This window comes from Podarcis vaucheri (assembly GCF_965113315.1).
Source record: "Podarcis vaucheri genome assembly, chromosome: 6".
Classification (NCBI taxonomy): Eukaryota; Metazoa; Chordata; class Lepidosauria; order Squamata; family Lacertidae; genus Podarcis; species Podarcis vaucheri.
Window position 1 is genome coordinate 73579168 of NC_138764.1, and position 26573 is coordinate 73605740.

At 45.6% G+C, this 26573-nt stretch overlaps 1 protein-coding gene across 1 annotated transcript; it reads right to left on the reverse strand.

Moving 5' to 3' along the window:
- Positions 1-15384: 15384 nt before the first annotated feature.
- PHLDA3 (pleckstrin homology like domain family A member 3) lies at positions 15385-23949 on the reverse strand. Its single transcript, XM_082225380.1, has 2 exons — positions 21489-23949; positions 15385-16994 (listed from the first exon to the last, which is right to left on the reverse strand). The coding sequence occupies exons 1-2, from the start codon at positions 21847-21849 to the stop codon at positions 16846-16848; spliced, it is 510 nt and encodes a 169-aa protein (XP_082081506.1). The 5' UTR covers positions 21850-23949; the 3' UTR covers positions 15385-16845.
- Between the last annotated feature and the right edge of the window lie 2624 nt (positions 23950-26573).

Here is a 26573-nt window from a genome sequence, read left to right on the forward strand (position 1 = left end):
CTGGTGCCATCTCTCAGGGAACTTAGGCACCCAGACTTTGGCACAGATCGGTGGAGGCTGGGATTGTGAGGGCAGAAGGCAAGGAGGCTGATAGCAGTGCCCAAGTGCGCCACCTCACCCCTGCAATTAAGGGCATGCTGATGTCATGCTCACACATCACACAATGTGCTGACATGTTGCACAGACACCACAGGGCATGCTCGAGTGACACAGGCATGCCACGCGAGCTGCGCAATTAAGGTGAGCATGTCATGTAGTGTGTGAGCATGGCCAGTGTGGATTTTTGAGGAGGTCTGGCCCCCTCCTCGAAAATTTGGTTGGCCCTTGGCTCCCCAGACCTCCCCCCGCCAGATGCTGCCTATGGTAGTGCCAATGACAGACAGATTCAGAGTCAGTAATAGACAGAGCCAACTAATTCCAGTTCTGCCCTATCCTCCTTCTTGCTGAATTCTAAAAAGGTGACCTTCAGACCTCTCACCTCAAGGTCGGGCGAATATATGAGGAGGAGCGGAAAGGGGAAGATATAAACAGGATGCAAGCTAAGGTTATCATTCTAAACATCAAAGAGATGGAGAGAAGCCTGCATAAAGATAAAGGTATAGGAATAGTCTGGGAAGCTGGGGGTTCATCACTCTTATCTGCCTTAACCCATGCAAACCCTTCACAGCAAGCCGAGTTGCATGCAAAATTCCAACACTGTCAACCCCCAGCAACTCCAGGTAGGACTAGGAAAGACTCACCTGTCTGGAACCCTGGAGACCTGCTGCCTGTCAGTGTGTGGTCAGTATTGAGTTCAGAAGACCAATGATCTTACCAGGTATAAGTCAGATTCCTGTGTTTCTTATTCCATCCTCCTTTCCCCCTAGGTTATCCTAGATCTTGCCTTCCCAGATCTCAGCCCAGGTGTCACCCTCATAAAAATGCAAGGGGGGGGACGATTAGTGGAAATGTAGGAGTCAGTGTCCCATGCATTTTGTCTACCTGGCATTCTTGAATCAATGGCCCCAGTGAGGCCACAGGCTATTTGCCAAGCTCCTAACAATATGAAAGCAGAAAAACCAAGATCCCAACACAGGACTTATGAATAACGAAGAGAAGTCATTAGGGTGCCTCTAGAGGGCATTGCAGAGCAGCTGATGGAGCATCTGGACTGTGAGCCAATTGGGATGCTGCCCAGGGAATGTCCCTCTTTGGGGGGGTGGGGGTACATAGTGTTCTGATCCAAGAGGAACAGAGACAGCTGCAGTGTTCTTGACCAGAAGCCAAGGAAAGTAAACAGGCTTTGTTTTCTTATATCGCAGTTCTAGCCAGCTTCATCCATGCCCACAAGGGATAGGTCTGGGAGCTGAATCACCTTGCAAAATCTATAGAAGACCCTCTGCCCTCTGGATTGAATCAGCATGCTGATTTCAGGATAGTTTGTTTTCCTTGCAGTTGTGTAGAATGGAGCCATGGGGAATATCGGCAGCCGTGCAGATCAGCTTCTCAGGAAAATGCAATTAACCCACACACAATCAAGCACAGATGCCACTAAGGGACACCACTGCTTTTCTCCATGAAAACCCACAATCTACCAATGAGTCAGGCCAAATGGCAATTAGTTTTTTCGTGGATTGCCATTTGTTCAGATTCAGCAGCAAAGAGCGTGTTTTCCAGCAGAAAGCTGCGGGGCAAACACAAAACAGCTTACACCTGTGCCCAGAAAGCATGGGGGAAAGCAGAAAAACCACTTGGACCTGTCCTTTCTAGGCACAGGACAAGCAGATGTGTGCACAAAACACACACACACACACAAAATCAATTGTTGCTGCTGCTGTTATTTTTACCCCACCCATCTGACTGGGTTGCCACACACACCAGGACAGCACACATGGTTCTCCTCTTCTCTTTTGTGATCACAACATCCCTGTGAGGTAGGTTAGGCTCAGAATTTTATTTTATTTTATTTTATTCGTAAGATTTATAGCCCTCCCTTCATCAGACAGTGACTGATCCAAGGTCAGATGGGTGGAGATTTAAATTTGGCTGTCCACTAGCCACTGCACCACAGGGGGTGTCATAATCAGCCGTTCAGGTAAATAATGCCAATGTTCTAGTTTAGTATAACTGTGGGATTTAGCTATTTACTATTTTACAATTGGGTAAAAAAAATACAGAAGCATGCCTAATCATGAGGCTAAGGATCTCCATAAGGTGGCATATTTGGTCTATGATATAGGGGCAGCAACATTTTGAAAACACACACACACACACACCAGTCCCACTCTTTCCTGGTTCAAGCATTGCTTAGGAGTGGAAGAAAAGAAGACATCTGAGTGGCTACTGGGCACACTCAGTTTGCACAGGATTTCTTAAAGAAGCTGCTCCCAGAAGGCTGAGGAGCAGAGCTTTTCTTCCACAGTAATGCCAGTAATGGAGAATAATAATAATAATGTTATTATTTATATGTTGCCCATCTGGCCACGTTGCCCCAGCCACTCTGGGAGGCTGATAAGGGTAACTGAGGACAGAGAAGCGATGCTGGTTTTTCACCAGTGGCATGAAAATAGCTAAGGGTAGCCATGCACATGGGCAGTGCTCAGAAGATTAGCTGTTTGAGGTTCTGATCCTAAACACAGTTGGAGAACCTCAGCCCCACTGCTTTTGGTCACAGAACTTAATTTCCAGATCAGTATGCTTAGGGCTGTTGCTTGGTGATATTTTTGCATGTATGTTGTCCAATGGAGGATTCATTAGTGCTGAATCTAGTCTGATGATAGCTTGTTGTTGTTTAGTCATTTAGTCATGTCTGACTCTTCGTGACCCCATGGACCAGAGCACGCCAGGCACTCCTGTCTTCCACTGCCTCCCGCAGTTTGGTCAGACTCATGTTTGTAGCTTCGAGAACAGTGTCCAACCATCCCGTCTTCTGTCGTCCCCTTCTCCTTGTGCCCTCCATCTTTCCCAGCATCAGGGTCTTTTCCAGGGAGTCTTCTCTTCTCATGAGGTGGCCAAAGTATTGGAGCCTCAGCTTCACGATCTGTCCTTCCAGTGAGCACTCAGGGCTGATTTCCTTCAGAATGGGTACGTTAGATCTTCTTGCAGTCCATAGGACTCTCAAGAGTCTCCTCCAGCACCATAATTCAAAAGCATCAATTCTTCGGCGATCAGCCTTCTTTATGGTCCAGCTCTCACTTCCATACATCACTACTGGGAAAGATGATAGCTTATGTATTAATAAGATCATGCCTATACGTGAGCTGCTTCTCTACATAAGGAATGCCGCCATTTTATCTACATCCAACCTCCACCCCAATCCACACAGCCTTCTGTTCGCTTCCTTTAAAGGCTATGGATAGTAGAAGCAAAAGGCAGGCTCATTCCTTGGTTTTGCCTCACCCCATCCTAGTTCACTGACCTTAGTGCCTAACTCCCTTGACTCAGGCAAATCACTGTCAAAGTCCAAAGATGCAGTCATCTTACTGATTGTCAAAGTCTGTCAGGGTCTGGACAGGTTCTAGATGGGGGGACTGTCCAGAAATCCAGTATCCCTCACCTTAAGCTGTATGAAAGGAAAGTGAGAGATAAATGTAATAAGTCATAACCAGTAATTAGTAATTTCTGCAAAAGCAGCCATAACAATCACTTCTTCATGTTACTTATGAGTACTTGTGCATTTGATAAAGTACATTAGGCTCTTAACTGGGTAGGTGGGATAGACTATGCTGGCTGCTGGAATCCCTACAAGCTGGAGTTGAAATGTGGCTATATTTTAATATTTTAATGTTTTAATGTTGTATTTTAATCTTGTTTTTAAGTGGTATTTCAATCATTTTTTTTTATTTTTGTTAGCTGCCCTGAGCCCGGTCTTGGTTGGGGAGGGTGGGGTATAAATAAATATTATTATTATTATTATTATTATTATTAATATTATTATTTCCCCCATCACCTCTATTAAGGCTGCAATCCTATGCGCTCTTACCTGGGAGAAAGCCCCACTGAATACAGTGGGACTTACTTGCAGGTAAGCATGTTTCACATTGCACACTAGTAGCATGGAAAACTGCTATACCAAGTTAGAGCATTGGTCTAGCTCATCATTGTCAGCACTGACTGGCAGCTGCTCTCCAGGGTTGCAGGCAGGGACCTCTCCCAGCTCTCCCTGGAGATGCCGGCAAATGAACCTGGGACCTTCTGCATGCAAAGCAGCTGCTCTCCTGCTAAACTACGGCTCTTCCCTGAATGATCAAAGGCTTCCAACCTCTCGCAGTTGCTAGAATGGAGTGGAGATGGGGAACAAAGCAATCACCTCTTCCTGGAAGAATGTTTTGAGTCATCATTTAGAATGGAACCTGTGCAAACTTGCCAAGACTAGGAGCATTTAAGCTCCAAATATAGCTGTAAAACACAGAGATGTACAGCCCAGAAGCTGAGTGCAAAGCTGTGAATGCATGCCACTGAAACAGACAGGAAGCAGAAGAAAGGGCTTGCTAAAGACCAGGGATAGTGATGGCTTGTAGAAGAGGGAACATAAGAGACGGTGCCAAGGCCGGCCCGCTGATAAGGCAAGGTGAGGCAACTGCCTCAGGCAGCAAAATTCACAGGGACAGCAGATCCAGCTGCAAATCTTTATTTCCCTCTTGTTCCTCATGTAGATCTTCACTCAGCCCTTCTTCCCTGTCGGGGGAAGGGGACACCATTTTGTGGTTCACCTCAGGTACCAAAATGTCTTGGGCTGGCCCTGGGCAGTGCTATGGAGAGGGCCAGAAATACTTTGTGGAAGACAGTGCTTAGAAGAGGGACTTAAAGGGAGTGGTCTTGATGGATAGAAAGAAAGAAGGCTAGTGCATACAAATGAACTGCCCCACAGAAGTCCCTTTAAATTAGGATTGCCATATTTCGAAAGGCGAACATTTGGACACAAAAAAAAGCCAGAGCCCAGATTGCCCCATGCCAGAGCCTGAGCCTCAGCCAGACCTGCCTGTGTACATTTTTTATTTTAAAACCAAAATCCAGGACATTCGCTTTGAAATGCAAAATTCCCCCAGATGGACATGTAGGATCCCCCAAAGAGGACATGTCTGGGAATTCCCTGACACATGGCAACCCTACTTTAGATGGCTCCCTGGGGCAGTTGCCTGCACGAAGCAATCTGCTCATATGCAGCTCATATGCCACTGCATTCCTTGGTTTGCTTTGTGCCACTTAAAGGTTTGAAAAAGGCTGGCAAAACTACCCAATCAGTGCAGCAGGCCTCTTCATCTCCTCAAAACAAACCTGAGCAGGGATGGAAATATTTAGTTCCTTGTGGCTAACTGAAGCAAAGGCCGCTTCCAGATGACCTCCTAAAGGTGCAGTCATCCTGATCTGTTTGCAGGGAGGTTTAGATGACACCAGCTATTTACAGAGCACTCCTTCTTGTTGCATTGTGGGGAAGTGAGATGATGTGCCAATCAAGTGTTATCCCAGAGTGGATCTACACATGGGGGGGAAACACTATAAATAAGTCAGAAATTAAATCATTATAACAAAAGGGGGGGAAACACTATATAAAATTGCATAGAAAAGTTTTCTGCTCTACAGCACCATCTGGTGCTGCATGTTTATAGCGCATTCAAAATGCTGGGGTTTTTTACTAATGTAGCTGAGTCCCCACACTTTCCAATGTACTTTCCTATCACTGTCCTTATTGCAAAACAACCTGATGGGGGGGGGGAGAGCAGATTTATAGGGCAGGGCTTCCAAATTGACTTTAACTGTGCAACCTGACTTTGCTGGTATATGATTGAATCCCACTCCAAAATAGTGAAACGGTCCTTAGTCATAGCAGTACTGTATATGCTATGAGGTATATGTCTTTTATGAGGTCAAGTCAATAGTCCATCTAGCTAAGTATCACCTGTACTGACTGGCAGTGGCTCTTCAGGGTTTCAAAGGTGAGTCCTTTGCAATTCTACCTGGAGATGCTGGGACCACCTGTGTTTACCACTAAATGACTGTATCCTCCTTGCATCTGCACATGCTCACCTTCATGTTTCCCGCCCTCTGTTTCCTGCCCTCTGTTGCAACCCAAGTTGTCCAGACATAGATTTGAGCACCTGCCCTTTTTTGCTTATGTGATTCTGGAAAGTTCCATTTGCATTGATGGTGCTGTGATACCAATACTAGTAGCAGTGGCAGCACCATTGCAATTTAACTTTTTGCTCAAAAGCAAAAAGGTCATTGCTCTCCAGACAGGCTACCGCACTAAGCAATTTCCTGAACGCCTGTGGTTACTGAAAATAAAAAGCAGGCAAACTGATATCATTATGGCTGGAGAAATGTATTCCCACCATATCCAATCAATACAGAAGTGTACATTCTGAGAAAACAGGATCTTAATCAGAATCATTAACTAATAATATCTATTGAGCAAATTGTGTAGTGTTCAAACGGACCACAAGAGGTCACCATTGGTATTCATCCCAGACATTTGGGATCATCTTGACAAGATGAAAAAGAACATCTGGACTGTATTGCTATGGACAAACAAGATAACCTAAAAAAGGAAGTTGCCATCATTCTCTAGCAACATTATGAAGCATGCAAAACACAACACTTTCCGCTAACATCTCACTGGTGATAGGAGACAACCATATTGTACACCTGTGATTGGTTAATAAATAGCTTCCCTGTGCATTTCTACTTAGAACTCCTGTTGAGTTCAATGAGACTTACTCTTGGGTAGCTTAAACTCTTGCACGGTTCACAGCAGGATTTGCCCAAGAGAATTTCTCAGTAACTGCATCTTTGAACTTCAAATGCCATGTCATGTTGTGTTGTCTCTATTGATACCTTGCTGTTGCAGTGAGAAAGCAAAGCAAATTTTCTACGTTTGCAGTCAGAGTTGTAATCATTTATTCATTTTAACAACAACAACAACAACACTTGTCTTAAATGCATTTTAGGAATTTAGAAGTGCATCAACTACTTGATAAAAAGCAGACCCCCAAGGAGTGGGCCAGAAACATAAACTGAACAGAGGATTTGTTGTTACTATTATTCAATCATTCATTAACTTTATATCTCACCCTTCCTTTCAAGGGAAACCTAAGCAGTCCTGCTGATGGATGGGTATAGAGTGTTTTAATCAGTGGCATGGTAACACCCAAAAATAGAAAAATAAGTTTATTTAGAGAATCATTTCCTTGCAATTTGCCAACAAAAAAATAAAAATAAAAATCCTATGTTAAAATCTAGCAATGAAGCAAACTTTCACCCTAAAAGTCCAAAAGTTCATACTTAGGTAAATATTTGGTTCTAGTTGTGAAATTTCCATTTTTCAAAGCTTTGGAGTCAGCTGCACTCCAGTTCAGGACAAAAGTGCATAAGAAGGAATTTGAGCCCATGAGAGGAGAACTCCAGCGTTTCTGAAACTGATGCCATTTTCCTTGCTCCAGCAAGTTCCAAAAACCAAAAAGAAAATTGGTTTTCTAGCCAAGAGAGATTGTCTCTGATTCCTTTCCAAAAAAAAAACCAACTTGTGCCAAACACCTGGACTTTTCATGACTCCTTTGCCTTTATGTCTGATCCAGAGCATGCCCGGATGTTTAGGTAACCTTGTTCTCTTGCTTCCACAACTAGCTTTGTGTGCCAGCAAACAGATCTATGCACTTGTTTCATTTTAACCACTGAATACAGGACATAAAATTAAAGACAGGCAAAATACAATCAGAAACAAACACTTGACAAATGCTTGGAAAAGATCCATTCCCAGCCAGCTTGACCTCTTGACCGCTAAAAGTCACCCCATGAGGGAAAGGAAAAGTCTCAGGAGGAGACTTCCGGGTTAGCGCCTCCGGCAATGGCAGATTTCCTCGGATCTGGAGGAATCCGCTCTGTGGAAATCAGGGTCTGGATCGCCACAGCGAGGCGGAGACCCATCAAAAACCACAGGCGGGAGAAGCCTGTGGACGTGGGATTCGGCTGGCAGCTTATGCGCCTCCCTACTCACAGGGAAACCCAGTTTCGGGGATCCGGAGCGACGTGGGGTGAGCGGCGCGGTGCTTCGAATCGACTGCTTCTTTCACGGAGTGAAGCCGCATTGCTGTTGCCGGAGAGCGCTGACTTTTTCCTGTGGACAATTGGACTCTAAACAACAACCCGTGAGTAGAACGGAAAATTGGATCTCTAAACTTCTTAATTTGGCATCGAAACGGGAAGGCTTCAAACAGGAAGTCCGCCTTCCTCTTTTGTAAATAGATTGAAGCAAAGACATTGCAAGCTAAAGCCTGGAAAGTCTTTTGTAAAGGATTAAATCTCCATCGGTTGAAATTACTAAACCCCCCTTGGAAGCAGGAGAAGAGGGGGGAATTTTTAGATTGTTTAAACCTGCAGGAGAGAGAGTGAAGAAAGATAAATCACCACCGTTTCGAACCTGGGAACGGGCTGCCAGTAAGATTTAAGTTTTGGGAAAGTGCATTGACTGTGAATAAAATGTATGTAGACAGATAATTAAATAAGAGAAATATATTGTTTCCATTGTTTCCTTCTGCACTTAAAAAGGAGCAAAAAAAGTAACTGAAAATCGAAACTAACTCTGTTGTTGGACCTGCGTTTAAAAGGATGGATACAAATAGAAATTGTTTCCCCTAGAGGGAGCTTTTGAAACAGTGGCAGGAGTGGAGCTGGGGAATTTTCCAGCTGCAGAGATTAAAAAGCGTGAGAACCAGAGTCTGACCTTGGATAAAAATGTTGACAGAAGAAGCTTTATTGATTGCATTTTGCAAGACAAGTGCTTTACTGGAACAGCTTCATGAGAAGATGGATGTGAGGATTATTAAAATTGACAATTTGGGACAAAAAATGACTGAGTCGGGACAAAAAGGGAATACTTATACAGAAATCACTCAGGAATTGACCCAGGAATCTGTTTTGACATGGCAAGCTGTAGAGAAAACGAAGGAGAATGTTGTCGAACTTCAAGTAATTCAAGTGAAGAGAGTCTTGGCCTCACAGAGGCAATTTGATGAACATAAGCTGTTGCCCTTTATGATCAAATCTAGAGAAAGCCAGACTTAGAGCTCTGCTTGTAGATCCTCCTATGCAGGGATGCTCTGGCCTTTGGGAACTGGATTTGGGTCAGGGGGAGAGTGGCGTTCTGAAATATCTTTTGGATTTTAGTTCTGACTATGGAGAATGGGCTGACCTGTCGAGAGGGAATAATGACATTGTTAGGTTGGAGTTTCCCCGAGATCTACTCCTCAACGCCAAAGGAAGGAAATTAAGAACAAGATCAGCACAAGATAAAGTAAAGTGCATGTATAAATATAAAGATCTGCAGAAGGGACATGGAAGAGAGTTAAGAGCCTCAGACAGAAGGTCACCAGGTTGATGGACTATATGGTATTGATAGAAAGGTCTGACAGAATCCGAGACCAGGGAGAAGAGACGGTGGAGGAAGATTGGGAAAAAGTTTTTTTAAAAAAAATAATTTTAGAGAAATGTTGTAAAATTAATGAGTACTAGAAAAATGATGGAATGAAATTGAAATGTTATAAGGAGTTAAGTATAAATAAGTTTTAGGGTTTTAATGGTAAGATAAGGTTAAAATTAAATTAAGATAATTAAATGACAGGAAATAGTGAAAGATGGAAAGGATTTGCTAGAATAATTAATAACTAGACTACAAAAAGGGAGATGTGAGGAGGTCGATGAAACAGGTTAACGAAAGATAAAGATATGGAAATATTGGATTTGTTTTTAACTGTTTTTGATTTTGTTTTTGTTTTGATGTATTGTGTTTTTTGCTTTTTTGTATGTATTGTAGTGTGCTGTTTGTTTTTTTCCTTTCTTTTTTATCTTTTTCTTTAATTCTTAAACTTTTAATAAATATTACTTTTCTAAAAAAAGAAAAGTCTCAGGAGGACTGGATTTTGGTTTACATGGTTGCATAACCTCACAGAAGCTGCTTTTTGAACAGCTTGCTATGTGTATCTGAATAGTGCATTGGCACAGATGTATGCAAATGCACCATGACTGTTTATTGAAATTGAGGAGTGTGAGAGAGCCTTAGCACATGGCATGTGCTGTCAAAGTAGCGGGGGCAGGGCAAGTCATATGGATTTTCCTTTGAGGATAAGCAATTGTCCTGCTAGTTTGTGGTTTGGTATATTGCCAAAAACACATGAAATGTAATATCACTGAATTTGTGATAACATACATTTTGCTAGTGTGGTGGGACAGTAAACAATGATCTTCAGCATGATGGGCCCACAGCCTTCTATAGCTTTGATACATTAGGTGACACCTTAACTCCACTGCTTTCAGTCATTACAATTGCTGTTTTTGTTGGACCACATGCAAAATATGCTCCCAAATGAATCATTATGCTGGGCTGTTAAATGTTTTCATAAAGACTGTAAAATTTATAAAGGATGGTTATTGCAGTTCAGCCGTCTCCTTGATGGCGGTTGTTCCAAAGATGACAATCCAGGTATTATAAGCCCTTTCAGAAGAAAACCAAGCTTTAGTCTCATCCTCCCTTGCAGATTAGCTGCTTCCTCTGCTCTGTGTTATGATAACACAGAAAGATTTAAGGAGTGGAACACCTTGCCAATTGTTGGTGAATCCTCCTCTCCCTTTCTTTGGCATTCCCAGAATCACACTGTGTCCTTTGTTGTGGCAGCTTTTTTATAGGTCCCAAATGTTATTAAAGAGAATGTGTCTTTGGTTAATTTATTGATGGTTTCATAACCACAGGCAAGTTTTAACAGTTCCCTGCTGATTTTGTTCTTTGACATTTGCTCGCAGACATTTACAGGAGATGTTCACCTTCTGTAAACCCCAGAGGCTGAGAGCAAGGAGGAGATTTTTGGAACTTGGGGTCACCCCTAGAAGTTGATGGGCAGTCCTTTTCCAGGCAGAGCAAAAAAGAAGATGGTCTTTGCACGGTAATATTTGTGGGGTGTGGTGCAAAGAAATGTGGTGGTGATCACCAATTCAGATTTTTAGGCTTATTCGGGCTTATGGAAAGTTGCTCTGCCATGATAGTTTTATGAACCACACATTTGGAGAAAATGGACCCTGGATTTCTGGATGGTAAAGACGGACAGCCTGGGCATTAGGAAAATAGGGAGCTGCCTTATACTGAATCAGACCAATGGCCCATCGAACTCAGTCTTGTCTACCCTGGCTGGCAGCAGGGGTTTAGACAAGGAGCATTCCCAGCTCCTTGGTTGAACATGGGACCTTCTGCATGCAATATAGATGCCGCCCCCCAACTAAGCTACTGCCCACTTAGAGCATCAGGTTGTCCACTGTGTGAACCATATGCTGGACTGGATAGGCCACTGGCCTAATCCAGCAGGGCTAGTCTTCTCTTCTTCTGTTCCCAGCGCAGTTCAGATCTTTGTGGGAGACCTTCCTCCATGTTCCACCACTCACTGAAGTGCTATAATGGGGATCTCAAGAGCATGAGCTTCTCGCCATAGTGCCTAAGCTCTGAAATGCCCTGACTCAAGAGGCCCAACTGCCCGCCCTCCTTGACGATGCTTCATTGTTTGATCAAAAAGGCATTGCTCCCTAGGGTTCTTGGTCCACAGAACTGGTATCATCCTTGGCATTAGCCAGGACACCTGTCACACCCCAGAAAGGGTCCACTGCTGACCCCTGGTCTCACTCCTCCTCTTTGCTGTTGCTATCTGGTTCACCTGCTCTCTCTGAGACAGGAGCAAAGAGGAGGAGGAACAGCTTTCACATGCCCTGCCTTTTTCTTCTGTGCAGTGGCGTGGATTGGGCCCAAAGGAAGAGGACATGCAAATAGACCGTGGAGATAATTGCCAAGAAGTGGGCCCATTCAGGGATGGGGAGTCCACTGAGAACATCTTGCTCAAGGCCTGCCTCTGAAATAAATGTGGACCCAACACTGGGTCTGCAACTACAACTGAGTGCTTTCTCACCCCATACCTTATAATAGAAACACTGCATAGAGATTATTGTTTTCTTGTCTAAAATGATTGTTTTGATTGAATTGTTGTTAGCTGCCTTGAATGCTTCCTCATTACCCATAATTTAAGCAAACCACAGTTCCTGATTTTCAGATGTCACAGGGAACTGTGATTGGTTTAAAACTGGCTTCTCGTCTCCTCTTCTCGCTGTTGCATGAAAGAGAAAGATGGGAGTCCAAAGCTTGCCATGACTTGCTCTCATGGTGGAAACCCTCAGTTTGAAGAAGTAAAACTTTTCAGCTATGTAAGAATGAACCGTGTGTTGGATTTTAAGTGAAAGTGTGTGCCTCAGCTCAGATATCCCTCCCCTCAAATGCTGCCTTAGCCAAACATTACTTTTTCCACCTGGTCAGATCGTTGCTGTGCCCCTTTGGCAGATCTTACACAAGCTCTGCCCACTCTATTTAGGTGCTTGGTGCAACAGTTTTAAAGGTCAATATGAGAAGGATTTAACCTTCACAATACAAAAGCACAATGACTCAGAAGTTTGTTTGTTTTTTCCCCTGGCAAAACAGAACAGTCTTTATCTCCTAACAATTTGCCATTCCAGCAAGTATGGCTCCTTACGGCTGCAAAAGTTTCCTGCTTTCTGGTTGCATACAACCCAATGTTGCACAGTCCTCCTGCTGCACCCTGGGTGCCCATTCCTCCTGCAGGAAGCTGACACCAGCTCAAACCTCACCCCTGGAGTGCCTCCAATGCAGAGATTCTTCTGTTCTGTGTTTCCATGTGGCCCTTGTATAGCTTGCATGCAACGAGAACACCATCTCCTTCCAAGAGAAGAGAGGGTGTGGTCAGTTTTTGCTTCTGAAAGAGTGTTTAGTACAAAATTCAGGGCCTGGCAGCAAGGGACTTGGTGCATCTGTCTGTGTGGGTGAGATTTACGGACTAACAGCTGAGTCAGGCACTGATTCCTCCAGTAAGGGGAAAGCAGAAAAGGGAGTGTGTATTTAGATGTGTGCATGTGAATGTTGTGGAGAGAGAAAGAGAAAATTCCTTCAGGAAGGCAAAAGTTTATCCTTGTTTTCCTTGGGCAGAATCCCAGGAGTCCTACAGCAAGCACATTAGAATGATAAATACCACTTGTATAGCTTTTATTTCTTCATAGCCAGGACAAAGGCAGTTGTTTCCATTCAACTAAGTGCATTATGCACTTCAGTACATTGCAAGGAAGCATCTCATGGTGCCTGAAAGACTTAACACATTTTAAGTCTGGTGAGTTAGAACCTGCTTCTTTAAATGCAACAGATCATGCAGACTCTTCACCATAAAAGTACTGCGTATGTCACAATAAAAACCACAAATAATTGAAGTGCATGTGATGGAAGGTGGGACAATTGAGGGACCATTGAGAGCTGGGTTTCGTAAATTGACAAACAAATAAAAGAAATAATATTATGGTAGATTGTGGGTAAAAGCTGTCTCATATGGATAGCCTTTATGCCACCGATATATTGAAGTGCAGGAGTATCCAATCTTTAAAATTACACAATATTCATCATCCTTGGGTGAGATTTCCTTCCCAATATTTCACATCAATGCAGCTAGTGCAAAATGTGGTGGCTAAGATGTTTGTGGGGTTACAGGCTTATTTTAACTTGACCACATTTCCCTATAAGCTACTTCTGGCTCCTGGGGTCTTATCATTCTTTTGTCTTTTTTGCTGAGTTCATATCTTACTTAAGTTCCTACAAGTCACTCTGACTACTTTATGGAAAGGTGACACCATACTAACTAGCACTATCATCCTTGAGCATCTGCACCCGTTCTTTAAGTCCTTCCATGCTCTTTAGCCTCAGTTTGGGACAGGAGTCAGCAACCTAAGGCCCATGGGCCAGAAGCAGCCCGTGGAGGTCGTTTGACTGGCCCACAAGCCACCCCCAAACTGAGCTGCCTGCTCATGCACTGCGTTAAACTGGCACGGGGACTTCCTTCTGTGGCTCCGAAAATCGCATCTGCGTGCGCGATCCAGCCCATAGCGAGATCTCCACAGGACTGATCTGGCCCAGGCAAGGTAAACCTTGCTGATCCCTAGTTTAGGAAACAGGGAACATATGGCTCTCCAGGCATTCAACAACTATAATTCCCATCTATATTTTCCCCATCATCCCTAAGCATTGGCCATGCTGGCTTGGAACTGGTAGGAGCTTGTCAACAGAGGAAGGCCAGCAGAACACTTGCTCACTCTTGTCAGACCTGGGGATTGCTGGGGAGCTTCAGATGTTGTTGGACTACAATTCCCATTATCCTTGACCATTGGTCCATGAATCCAGTAGCATCTGAAGGGTCACATGTCCCCCATCCCTGTGAAAGTTTAGGCCTGGTTCTGTAAACCTGGGGTAACTCAGAAACTTGTGATTCCTCAATGAGAACAACAGAAATGATTGTTAGCCATCCTAACAATCTTTCCCTGCATTGCACAGCCCAAGGAAACTATTTAGTATGTTCCAGGGCACAGAGGACAACAATGAAACGTACTAGGCTTGGCCAGTGATCCATGCAGATTATGTATCCCAGAATACAACTTCCCAAAAATTATTGCCAATATATAAGAGGTTCTGAGGCAGAGATGCAGAAATTTATTGGCAATTTGGAAAGCTTTCCCTGCAAGTAGAAATATTCAAAACCACTGCTTTAGACCATTTTCTAAAATTCAAGATTAAAGCCATGTTAGTTGTGGTTGTTTATTAAAAAGAAAACACTTCCAGCACCTTGAAGATTAACTAACTGTATTTTAAGAACCTGAGCTTTCATAAGACCACTACTGTTCATTTCGTTAATGCTGAAAAATGATTTAGACAACAGCAGTTGCTCTACCTTCTCAAAAAGTGGCCTTGTTATTTCAACAATCCATTGAATTTTTCACTGCAGTCCCTTCTTTAACATATTCAGTGTTACACAGTGATTGGGAAACAGAGCCCAAGTTATCTGTTACAGTAGTCAACCTTTTCCAATTCAGCAACCCCAACATGGGGTTACCACAGGAGCAGTGTTTTTAAAAAAATTATGGTATATTCCCATCTTTCTTCTTGATTTTATAAGCCAGGATGACCAGGGAGAATGGTCAGCTTTAGCTTGTCAGGCAGGAGTTCACACCATCAAATATCAAAGGAGGCCAGTCCTCTATGCATTCAGTTTCTCTCTCTCTCTCTCTCTCTCTCTCTCTCTCTCTCTCTCAACACCACAACCTACTTTGCTTCATTCCTACTTGAGGATCTCAATAGTCCAGTTAAAGGCCCATGGTCTAAGGCAGCAGGAGGAAGCTTGTGGACCTCCAGATGTTACTGAACCACAACTCCCATCATCCCTGAGCATTGCCCATACATGCATCAGGCACAATCCTTTAAGCAATGGTGTGATGAGCCCAACTTTAAAAAAGAACCATAAAGGCACACTTCTAAAGAATGACACATGTGCATTGTTGATTTTCTTGAAATTTTATTAATAAAAGGTTATACATAATGACCACTAGTTAGGAATAAATGAGCACCCATTGTTTGGCCCTCAGACAGCCATCGCCCTGGTAAAAACGAATAGCATCCTTTTCCAGCTGGGGATTCTCAGACTGGCAGTTCCATTCCCAATGGATAAAGATGCTCCACCAGGGCCCTAAGACCTTCCTGCGCCTGCCTCCTTGTCATGGCCCATAGTAAGTAAATGGGCCTTGAATCAGGAGAAAGAGAGGGTGACAACGGCATTCACAGCCTCAGGGTGAGCAGGACAATCTTCCTTGTGCGCGGTCAGATAGGATGCTCATTTTTGTGAGTAGTCCTCTTCAAACGTCCATGATGTTCCTCCCTGTAATAGGCCCTGTTTAGTTGTTACCCACATGAAGGGGGGATGTGACTAAAGAGGTGGCCTTTAGCTTTATCCCACTTGTGCTGCTCCATCCAGTTTCCCACACTTTCAGGGCAACCCTCTGCAGTGGGGAGACTGCTACTCTCATGTAAACATCTCAAGCAATCTAGAACCCGGTGCCATTAGGCCTCTCAGTCACATGGGGAGCCTACATGAGTGCAACAAGCTCCCCACTGCAGACATTGCCCTGAACATATGGAAAGCTGAAAGGAGCTGCATGACGGTTTGGTTAAAGGTGGATTGCCCCGTCACACATGTAATGGTCAACAGTATGTAACGGACCTAATGAAACGGATGTACAGTGGGACACGGGAGTGATTCACAGAGCTGGAGCTATTGGTCGTAAGGATGGGACACTGGCCCAGTCAGTGCTCTTCCTGTCCTTTAGTTCTGAGCAGAAGGCCTCAAGTGAGCAATACTACAGAGAAAACTCATTTAAGAGAGTCTCAGAAGTCCACACAGGCTCCTCTTTAAGGTGCTTAAATTTATATCGGGTCTCTCTGTTAAGTCCTGCAGGCATCTTCCTGGCAACATGTGACTTCTCAGATCAGAATAGCCAGTTCACCATTGCTCCTTCCAGGTCAGTCACTCAGTTCTCTGAGGAGGGATGCTCCCTTTTGACCATGACATCATCAGATGGCTCCTGGCATGCTCAGGAGTTCCTTCCCAATGCTCCTCATGATCCAGTGAATTCCTGCATCACCCATCCAGCACTAGGCTGGTGGCAGACAATGGAATGGAATGATTCTCTTTTGTCACTCTTGCTGTGTCTGTGTCTTCAACCTAACCTACAAAGTCCCATGGTGTGGACCACCATAGGTAAGAGTGTAGAGAAGCAACCTTTCAGTCCACAGCAGTTTGGAGGGGGCTTTGTCTATGTCTTAAGTATCATAGCAAAGACACAGCCAGAAAACCAATGCCCATTCTAGCTATATTTGTGACCCAGGTCTTGCTGTACGCTTTGGGCATCACTTCATTTTTCAGTAGTAATACCATGGAATAGAAAAAAATGGATCTAAGTTCAGTTGCAGCTGGAGATTGCCTTCTGTCCATTGGCAGGTGAATTCACAGCCATCAGTTCCTCTGTCTTCTCCATGTTCAGCTTAGGGTCTGGCTCCTTGGACCCATTCACCAGAATCTGGCCAGCTGGGGCTGCCTCATGTTGAAATGCTGCAACAGAAAAGGAAAGGGGGTAAATCTTTGGTTAGACTGGAGACAAGTTGGACAAAGGGCCAGACTATTGCAGGTGCTGATGTGTGAGAAAATTCAAACTTGGAAGACCTGGGAGCAGGCATTTCCTGCGGCAGCTCCTAAGCTTCGGATTTCCCTCCCCACAGAGATACATTTGGCACTTTCATTATACAGCTCTTGTTATATGGCTTTACCCTGGCTTTTGACAGCTATCCTATTCTTCTGACTGTAAACTGTTTCAACAGCTTTTGTTATTGTAGTTTTACATTGTTGTAACCTGCCCTGACACTTTAGGGTGAAATGCAGGTCAGAAATAATAATAATACTAATACTACTACTACTACTACTACTACTAATAATAATAATAATATGGAGTAAAGCACTCAATTCTTACAGGGCTGCTACAATAGATTGTAAAGAACTTTGTACACTAAAAGGTGTTACTGAAACAATATTAATAATATAACAATAAAGTTGATAGTATTTCCTTGGACTTTGTTATTTTAACTCATGAGCAACTACTTATTCCACAAGCCTATTTTATAGTTTTGTTTTTCGTCTTTTAATTTTTGTCTGTTTTTATAATTGTTATCTCTGTTTTATATGCATTATAAAATGAAATAATAAAAAACCTTACTACTACTACTACTATTACTAATAATAATAATATAACAGTAATAATAAATCCAAAACCCCATAATGTCAAAAACATGACTTGCAAACTAAAAATAGTGCTCTTCATTTGAGCAATTCCTATCACTAGAGTAAGAGTGAAAGTTTAACAGGGATTGAAATAATTTTGTTACATCTGACATTGTGGAGCACCTACAGTTATATCTGAAATTGGAAAGAGCCGCTTGAGCCCTAGAAACTTTCTGTCAAAAAGCCATTCTTATATGAGAGGCTAGTTGGATGGAGCAAATTATCCACAACTTGCTGGCCTGAGCAGGCACTGAACTATAGTCTCATGTTCACTTGCTGACTGATGGGGATTTGCAGTACGACAAGTTAGAGCAGGACATGAGAAACACAAACTGGGCAAGAATATATGCAAGGTATGGGAGAAATCACACAGCCTTGGCTGAAAAGACCAGTAACATTTTCTTCCTGCATAGTACAGTTAACACTGGAGACCGGCCATCCTTGCCATGTTCAGGAATAGATTAGATGCAATGGCAGCAGGTCCTGGTGCTTAAACATGGACCTGCCCCAATGTCACAGAAATATGGTTTCCAAAGCAGTAGGTGTGCAGGTGAGGAATCCAGACCCAAACTTTCCACCCCTCTTCATGCAACTATCCCCCCACGATCCCTCTGTCCATGTGCTTTTCTCCTGGTCATGATAACTTCTGGTATCAGGGTTTGGTTGCTGTGGGTGAGGGGTTAAAACACCCTTAAAAATACCCTGAGCCTTTGATATACCATACTATTAAAATAAGCATGATACCTCAGGAGTGAAGAAACCATGAAGAATTATACTGTTTTCCCTTCCATTGCTTAGGCTTCTCTGGCTGGGCGCAGCTCTAGTAACATGAGAACAGGGTGTATCACATGCATGGTCCAACTATCTAACAGTGAAGGGCATTTGTCAGTCTACCTCTTACTAGTTAAAAGAGCAAGCAGGTGTAAAGGAAAACAAATCTTCTGCTGATGGACAGAGCACAAGAAGAGCTCTTGCTGGATCCAACCATCTGGTCCAGCATCCTGTTCTCACAGGAAGCACAGAAGCCTGACCTGAGTGCAACAGATCTCTCCCCACTGGCCATTCTGAATATTTGGCAAATGTAAGCATACTGCCTCCCAGCAATGAAGGGAGAACATAGCCATCAATAGCTCTGGCCCCCATGAATTAATCAGATCTTCTTTAACTGCTATCCAAGTTGGTGGCCTTCATCACATCTTCTGGGAGCAACTTCCACAGATTAAGTAAGCACTGCATAAAGAAGTGCTTTCTTTTCTCTTCATCATACCTTTAGTTTCATTGGATTCCCCACCCCTACCCCCCACAGTTCTACTATTATGAGAGAAGGCGTGGAAAGCCTCTCCCTATCCATTTTCTCTACAACATGCATGTTAGGCACACAGTCTGTTCCTACATGCTTCTTCATGCTCAGGCTGAGTGGAGATCACCAGAGACAGAGGACTTCTATATATGCAATGGCTATTTGGTCAGCACCTAGCAAGTGTCAGTGAAAGGATCAGGGCATGCAAAAATTTAGCATATGTCAAGACTGCCTCACACCTTGCCCATATTATGGCAGATTTCAGGGCACCATTAGGGGGCAACAAATATGTTTACAGTGGAACCTCAGTTTTCGAACATAATCCATTCCGGAAGACCATTTGAGTTCTGAAACGTTCGAAAACCAAAAACTCAATACGGAAGCCTCAAAACAGAAAAATTAATACAAAAAACTCAATACGGACGCCACCTCAGAAGTTCGACTTCTGAGGTGCATTCGAAAATGGAAGCATTTACTTCTGAGTTTATGGCATTCGAGTTCCGAAACATTCGTCAACGGAGACGTTAAAAAACCAAGGTTCCACTATCACCATGCAGGTGCTATTTGGGAGGGTGGGGATAGAGGTTCAAAAGAAGAAGATTCACGTGGATTCCTGAACTGAGACTGTTTTTTTCTCTCTCCCTCCCACCTCTCCATGTATTGTACTTAAACCTTGTGCCTGGCAAGGTTTTTTGTCCTGTGGTTCTCAGTCAGAGCATGAGATATTGCCCAACAACATGTCAATAGAGCATGAGATGGAGCAGGCCAAATCACTGATGGAAAAGCAGGGTGTAGCCACTGGCAGGACTTTAGGGCCACCTTGATTGTGAACTTCATGTTCACGTTTGCTACCAAGCTGATTAGTTATCTGTCAGGAGCTCAGGCTGTAGAGTACAATGCATGCTTGGAAGTGAATGGATAGAAGTAGTTTTATATAACCTGCCTCCTGGGTGAGAGGCTGCTCTGGTATAGAACTGGGCCTTCTTAGATGGGAGACGAGTATTAGATGGCCCAGTGCATATCCACATGATACATTTAAAGCACAATGAAGACATATTTGAAGCAAATGACTTCCCCTTGCTTCAAACAATCCTGGAATCTGTAGTTTCCCTCTAACAGAACAACAGTTACCAGCACCAATAACAAACTGCAAATCCTAGGATGGGGGGGGGGGGGGTCACTTGCATTGGATATGCTTTAAATGTACTGAGTGGTCATGAGCCCATTAATGATTCAGAACTGGGGACAGCATCCTTTGTATGTGGGCTGTAATACTGTCAGGTATGAGTGGCTGGGTGATAGAGATAATATTTAAGGTAGTGAATGATCATAGTGGTTGTGTGCAATGGTTGGTGAGTAAAATTCAGGAGGTAGTTCTACAATAATGTAATGCAAATTTTCAACCATCCTAACATACATTATACTGCCTTGTAATGCTCTCTGACTTTACTTATATTAATATTGTTTGTGAATATTATTATTATTAGTATTAGTTTCTGATTTTATATACCGCCCTATACCTGGGGATGTCTCAGGGCAGTTCACAAAATAAAATCAAGATATAAAACCACAATATACCTAATAAAAATAATGGATATGGATATTTCTTCTGTATCTACTATTTTTATCTACTATAAACCCCTCTGTGAGCATCAGGTAGTATGCGGTCTATAAATGGAAATACTATTAATGATGTTCTGCCTCAGGCACCAAAACATCCTGGGCCTTCCTGTATAGTCTACCATACATATGAGTAGTGGAAACCCTCTATGTGCCCACCAGTGGCATGCGGTCAGTGGACTAGGGGGACTAGGCAAGTCCCTTAAACGTTCCCAGTAATTAGAGTATTAAAGTATTCATGCCTGGTGCCTCCTCCTCAAAGCCCAGGAAGCTTCTGCCTGGCTTAGGGAGGTGCTCACAACATCACGAAGTCACACACACAAGGGGGGGCATCGCTCTCATAAACTGGCGCCTCTAGCCCTAACTGTTCCCCTACAGAAAAATTTCACCGCACACCACTGGTGCCCACAACTTGGTCTAAGCTCCCCCAGAATCCCCAGGGAGCACAAGAGTGGGGAAGAGTGCTCTCTAAGAGGCTACCTGGTCACGTCCCGAATTGTAAAATGAAAAGGAAAGGTGTCAATCTTTCGATGCACGTTTCTGGATGAATTAAGGCATAAATGGAACCAGCGTGATAATGACACATATTGTATGAACGCCTGAAGCCACCTTGTGCTGAGTCAGATCACTGCTACTCTGACTGGCGGCCGAATCTCGCCACCGTCTCTTGGCTGATGCCTTCTTCCACTCTTCTACCGGAGATATTTTAAACTGGAAGTGCCCGCGGAGCCCCAGTGCGCGCAAAGCACGTGCTCCGTCTGCCCTTCGTTTCCTGGGCAGAAGGGGCGCGATCTCCTTGCCCCATGCCGTGCACCATCCCCCTCGCGCCATCCCCGACGTGCTGGCCTTACCGGCTCTGCAGCTGTGCCTGGCGCGCACGATCTGCACCGCCTGCTGGTTCTTGAAGCGCACCAGCGCCATGGTGATGTCGGCGTTCCAGCTGGGCTCCTCCTGGGGGCAGCGGAAGTCGATCTCGGCGCCGCCGTCTGTCACCAACGTGAAGTAGATGTGCCGCTGCTTCCACTCCACGCACTCGAGGGCTTTGAGGCGCGCGAAGGGGATCTCCTTGCAGCGCGTCGAGCCCCGGCTGCTGGCCTCGAACAGCCGCAGCCCCTTCTCGCCCAGCAGGCAGCGCTTCCTCTTCCAGAGCTGCAGCAGGCCGCCGCTGCGCTTCTCCAGCACCCCTTCTCGAAGCACCTTCTCCGACGCCATGGGGCTCGGGCTGCCCAGGATGCTGGGAATCGCCGCCGCCGCCGCGTGGTCTGCCAGGAGCGCTTTCCTCTTCCTCCTCCTCCTCCTGCTGCTCCTGGCCGTCCGGCTTCCGAGGGAGAGACCGAGGGAGCCAGAGAGAGCCCGCCCTCTGCCGCGTGAGCTCCGACGGAGGTTGCCCCGGCCTCTGGGCTCCGGGATCTGCCGCTACATGCCCGCTCGCTTGTGCCTCGCTCTTCCCACTCGCATTCCTTTCCTGCTTCGCCAGGGCCTCGCCCCAGCTCTGCCTGCCGGGGAGAGGCAGCGCTCACGCCCAGGCGCGGGGCCGGCTGCGCTGAGAGAGCCCGCGGGGCTGCTGGCGTGCCCAGCTTGGGCGGCTGGCGCACGGAAAGGAAGGTGGCTGGGGCTCGCCGGCATCGTGGGCGGCAGCGATGGCTATCTATATGCTGCTGGTGGGGCGGGCATTGGCAGGTAGATTGAGAATGGGGCTGCGGCTCGGAGGAGCCACGTCGGACAAGGCACAGCAGACGCGGCCAGATTCCCACGCGGAAGTGCTTGCCATGGACAGAGGGGGTCGTGGGTAACAGTCGCGCGCGGTCGTGTTTTCTTGTGGACAGAAAGCATAGGAACCAGCTCCTAGGAGGCAAGGTCCTTTCGCCCCCCCCCCATATTTGAGGGGCCCCCTCCAATTGATGAACATTGTCATTCAAATGGTGCGCGTGTGCCACGTCCTGTGATTGATTCTGCGGAGCAGAGTTTACCTGGTCGCACCCCTGATCAGAAGTATAGTAAAAGCCAAATGGGCATCAGGACAAATAAGTTACTTCAAGGCCAGTGGGGATTTGAACCCTAGTCTTCCAGGTCTTGACTCTAACCACTACACCACAGGGCTCTTGCATGGGGAAAGACCCATAGCCTGGTGGTAGAGCATCTGTTTTGCATGCAGAAGGTCTCAGGTTCAATCCCCAATGGCATCTCCAGGTAGGGCGGGGAGTGAATCTTGTCTGAAATCCTGGAAACCCACAGCCAGACAGTGTAGACCAGGGGTCAGCAACCTTTTTCAGCCGTGGGCCGGTCCAGATCATGTGGTGGGCCAGACTATTTTTTTGGGGGGGGGGAATGAACGAATTCCTATGCCCCACAAATAACCCAGAGATTCATTTTAAATAAAAGAACACATTCTACTCATGTAAAAACATGCTGGTTCCCGAACAGTCCACGGGCCAGATTGAGAAGGCAATTGTGCCGCCTCTGGCCTCCGGGCTACCCCTGGTGTAGACAATACTAAGCTAGATGGCGGCCTGCTCAGCCCACAAGAGTAAGGACCCCTCCCTCCACCAGTGGGAACAACTGTTAGCTGCGAGCTGGGTGACAATGTTCCCTTCTGCAGAATAAAGGAGGGAGAAAATCTTTGAAAAAATTCTCCTGCCTCTTTCAGAACTCTCCTTGTACCCACCTGGATATCAGCTGAAGCATAGCTCCTGAGCGAACTACAAATGGCACAGAGCCCCATGCAGCTTCCCCTGTTCTGTTTATGTTTTGCTAATGAGTAGCAGTAGCTGGAGGCGATTAATTGAGAGCAAAGGGAGAATTGGGGTGGTGATGGGGTTGCATAATCCTTTTCTTCCGAGCCAATTTCTTCTCTCTCTCTTTCATCCTGCTGCCTTTCTCCTTGCGAGGGAAGCTGCACCTTTTCTTCTTGGGGATTTTGGAAAAAGAAGAAAGCTGGCAGAAAACCAATTATCCAAGCATCCATTGTGTTTGTGGTGGAAGTTTTATTTTATGGTGATGATGATGGCATTTCTATCCCACCTTTCCTCCAGGAATCTCAAGGTGTTTACACTCTTCTCCCTCTCTCCATTTTATCCTCATAACAACTTGGCAAGGTAGATCAGGTTGCAAGACAGTGACTGGACCAAGGTCACCTAGTGGGCTCCCAGGTCTCCCAGGTCCCAGTCCAACACTCTAACCACTACACCACACGGCTTTTTACATGGGAAAGGGCCATAGCATGGAGAAGGTCCCAGGTTCAATCCCAAGCATCTACAGGTAAGACCAGGAGAGACTTCCTGTCTGAAACTTTGGAGAGCTACTAGTGGCAGACCTTCAAGTCTCAAATTTCAGTGGCGCCCTGTGTGATGCCAAAATTCACCCCTGCTCCGTTCTAAATAATAGTTGTGGCGTCCCCATCACCACCACCCCTAGGTTTTGTGCCCAGTGTGAATGAACCAATCATGCTCCCCTAAATCTGTCTCTGGAGCCACTGGGAGTCAGTGCAGACATTATTAAGCTAGATGAATCAATGTTCTGACCCAATAGAAGGCAGCATCTCACTCCCACCCATGTGCAACTGGGACCATAAATGCAACATGGCATCGTGTTGATATCAGATTGTCTTTGCAATGCACAGGTACTTTGTAACCCAGGAGGGAAAGTGTCTCCCGAACGATGGATAGCAACTGTAGTAAACCTGTCTCCAAGTTTACAGAGACATCATATGCAAGACATTTTACAAGCATTCCACAACATGACTGAAAAAGAAAGGCTGAAACTGGGATACAAAGTTAGGAAACATGGGCAAGGAAGGCACGTCACCCTGAAAAGCACCTTCTGAACCTTTGTGGTGTGTTAATGTTGGATAGACTGTAGAAGAGAAACATACGTTCAAGCCCTGTTGGCCTATGGCAGAGGTTTTCAAACTTTTTGAGTCCATGGCTCCCTTGACCAACTACATTCTTTCTGTGGCACCCCTGTGGAGCTCAGGAGCCCAGTTATGTCACCCCTTGCCCTTTTTCAAACACCCTCCCTTGTGGAGTGTTCCCTCAGCCTCCTCTCCTCTCCCCTCTCCTTGGGAGTCCTCTGGGCAGCCGCCGCTGCCACCGCTGGTCTCTGAGCTGCCCTCCAAAGATGTGTCTCCTCACACTGCCCCACAGGGGTCTGGGACTTGTCTGTTTATTCCCAACAGCAAGAGCTGACTGACTGGCTGGCTGGCTGGGCTCCCTCGCCCGCTTGCTTACTATGAGGCTGCCTCAGCTTCCTGGCAACCAGCACCCCCTGACCACCCCAGAGGCACCATTCACCTGTGGAGCTTGTAGCCAGGGCTGCTGCAACAAACAGCTGCACAAGCCTTTGGGAAGCAGAGATGCAAGAGGGCATCAGATGAGGGAGGGAAGGAAGGAAAGAGGGACAGAGGGCAGTGTTGCCCATGGCACCCCTGACCACCATTCAAGGCACCCCAGGGTGCCACGGCACACTGGTAGAAAACCAATGGCCTATGGATGCCTGGAGAAGGCTGTATGCAGCACAGGGCTGTCCCTGGATGGCCAATCCCCATCTAATGTAGCACCCACACATGACCATTGGCATCAATATGCCAGCCAGACTCTCCCTTCTTTTATCTGAATCTACTTTTTGGGGAAAATTCAGTAAGTAAAAAACACTTCAGCCCTGATGTCAGTGACCCATGTGTGAACCATTTGCAAATTAAGCCCAGCCATGTCTGGAAGCACTCAAAGCCCTCCCATGCGCTAGAAGCTTAAAGGGAAATAATTCCTACCTTCTGGTGGTACCTTGCAGAATGCCTGGATGAGCCACACACACACACACACACACACACACACACACCCCGCCCCAAGTAATTCAGAACTGGGCTATTCCCTTTGCCCCTCATATAAAGCTGCCCAGTCTGTATCTGGCCAATGTAGTCATTACATTTAAGTTAAATTTATTTTAAATGTAAAATCAATCAGAGTACTCTTCATGCCCTTTGGCATGGTACCAACACTTCCTGGAGCACTGAAACCTGGTCTCTGCCAGAGACAGGATACAGGGCTAAACTGATTGGACCCAAGAAATTTGTTCTCATATAAGTCTTCTCTCACAATAGAATGGAATGTCCCATGCATTCTTTATGAAATAATCATCGTGGGAGAGGTAGAGGAAAGAGAAGATCTCCATACTATCTGAGAAAGGCTATCGGTTTTCCCATCTGGCTTCCTCTCCACATCTTTTAAGAGCATTTTTCTTGCTCACAAAGTAATAAAGCACAGGTTGCTGCTAAATATGCTGACACAGAGACTAGATTGAGTTGTGTGCAGTGCAAGAGTCCCTCTGTGTTAGATCCTGAGCATTGCTCTTTAGTTATTCTGCTGTTGAGCCACATCTCAATAAATATGTATTTCACATAAGCAGTATGCAGCAGCTCCTTGGGTGGCTGAGTTATTCGACTACAAAAATGGTTTGCTGTTTCAATGGTAGATCTTTGTAGGCTCCCGTGGCCTAGCATGAAAGCTGACTCACATAAGCAGTATTCCATGCGCATACAAATGAATCCTTTTCTAGTAAATTTCCCATTAGGAAACAGGTCCGCACAATGCTAAAAGTGTCTGGAAAGTAATTTAAACAAAGGGGAGAAGCCAAATCATTACAAGGTAGTCCTTGGAGGAGAAGAGTGATGTGGGCACCAGTGGCGTAGCGTGGGGGGTGCCAGGGGTGCCGGCCGCACCGGGCACAACATTTGGGGGGGCGCGTTTGGCCGGCCCTCCTCGAGGAAGCAGGAACCCCACTGTCCTCGGACCTCCTCTGAAGCCTGGCGGTGGGGCGGAGAGACCTTCTCCCCGCGCCAGCCTTCGGATGGCTGTCCTGAAGACTTGTGGTGGGAGCAGTGGCGTAGCATGGGGGGTGCAGGGGGGGCCTGCCGCACCTGGCGCAACATCTGGGGGGGGGGC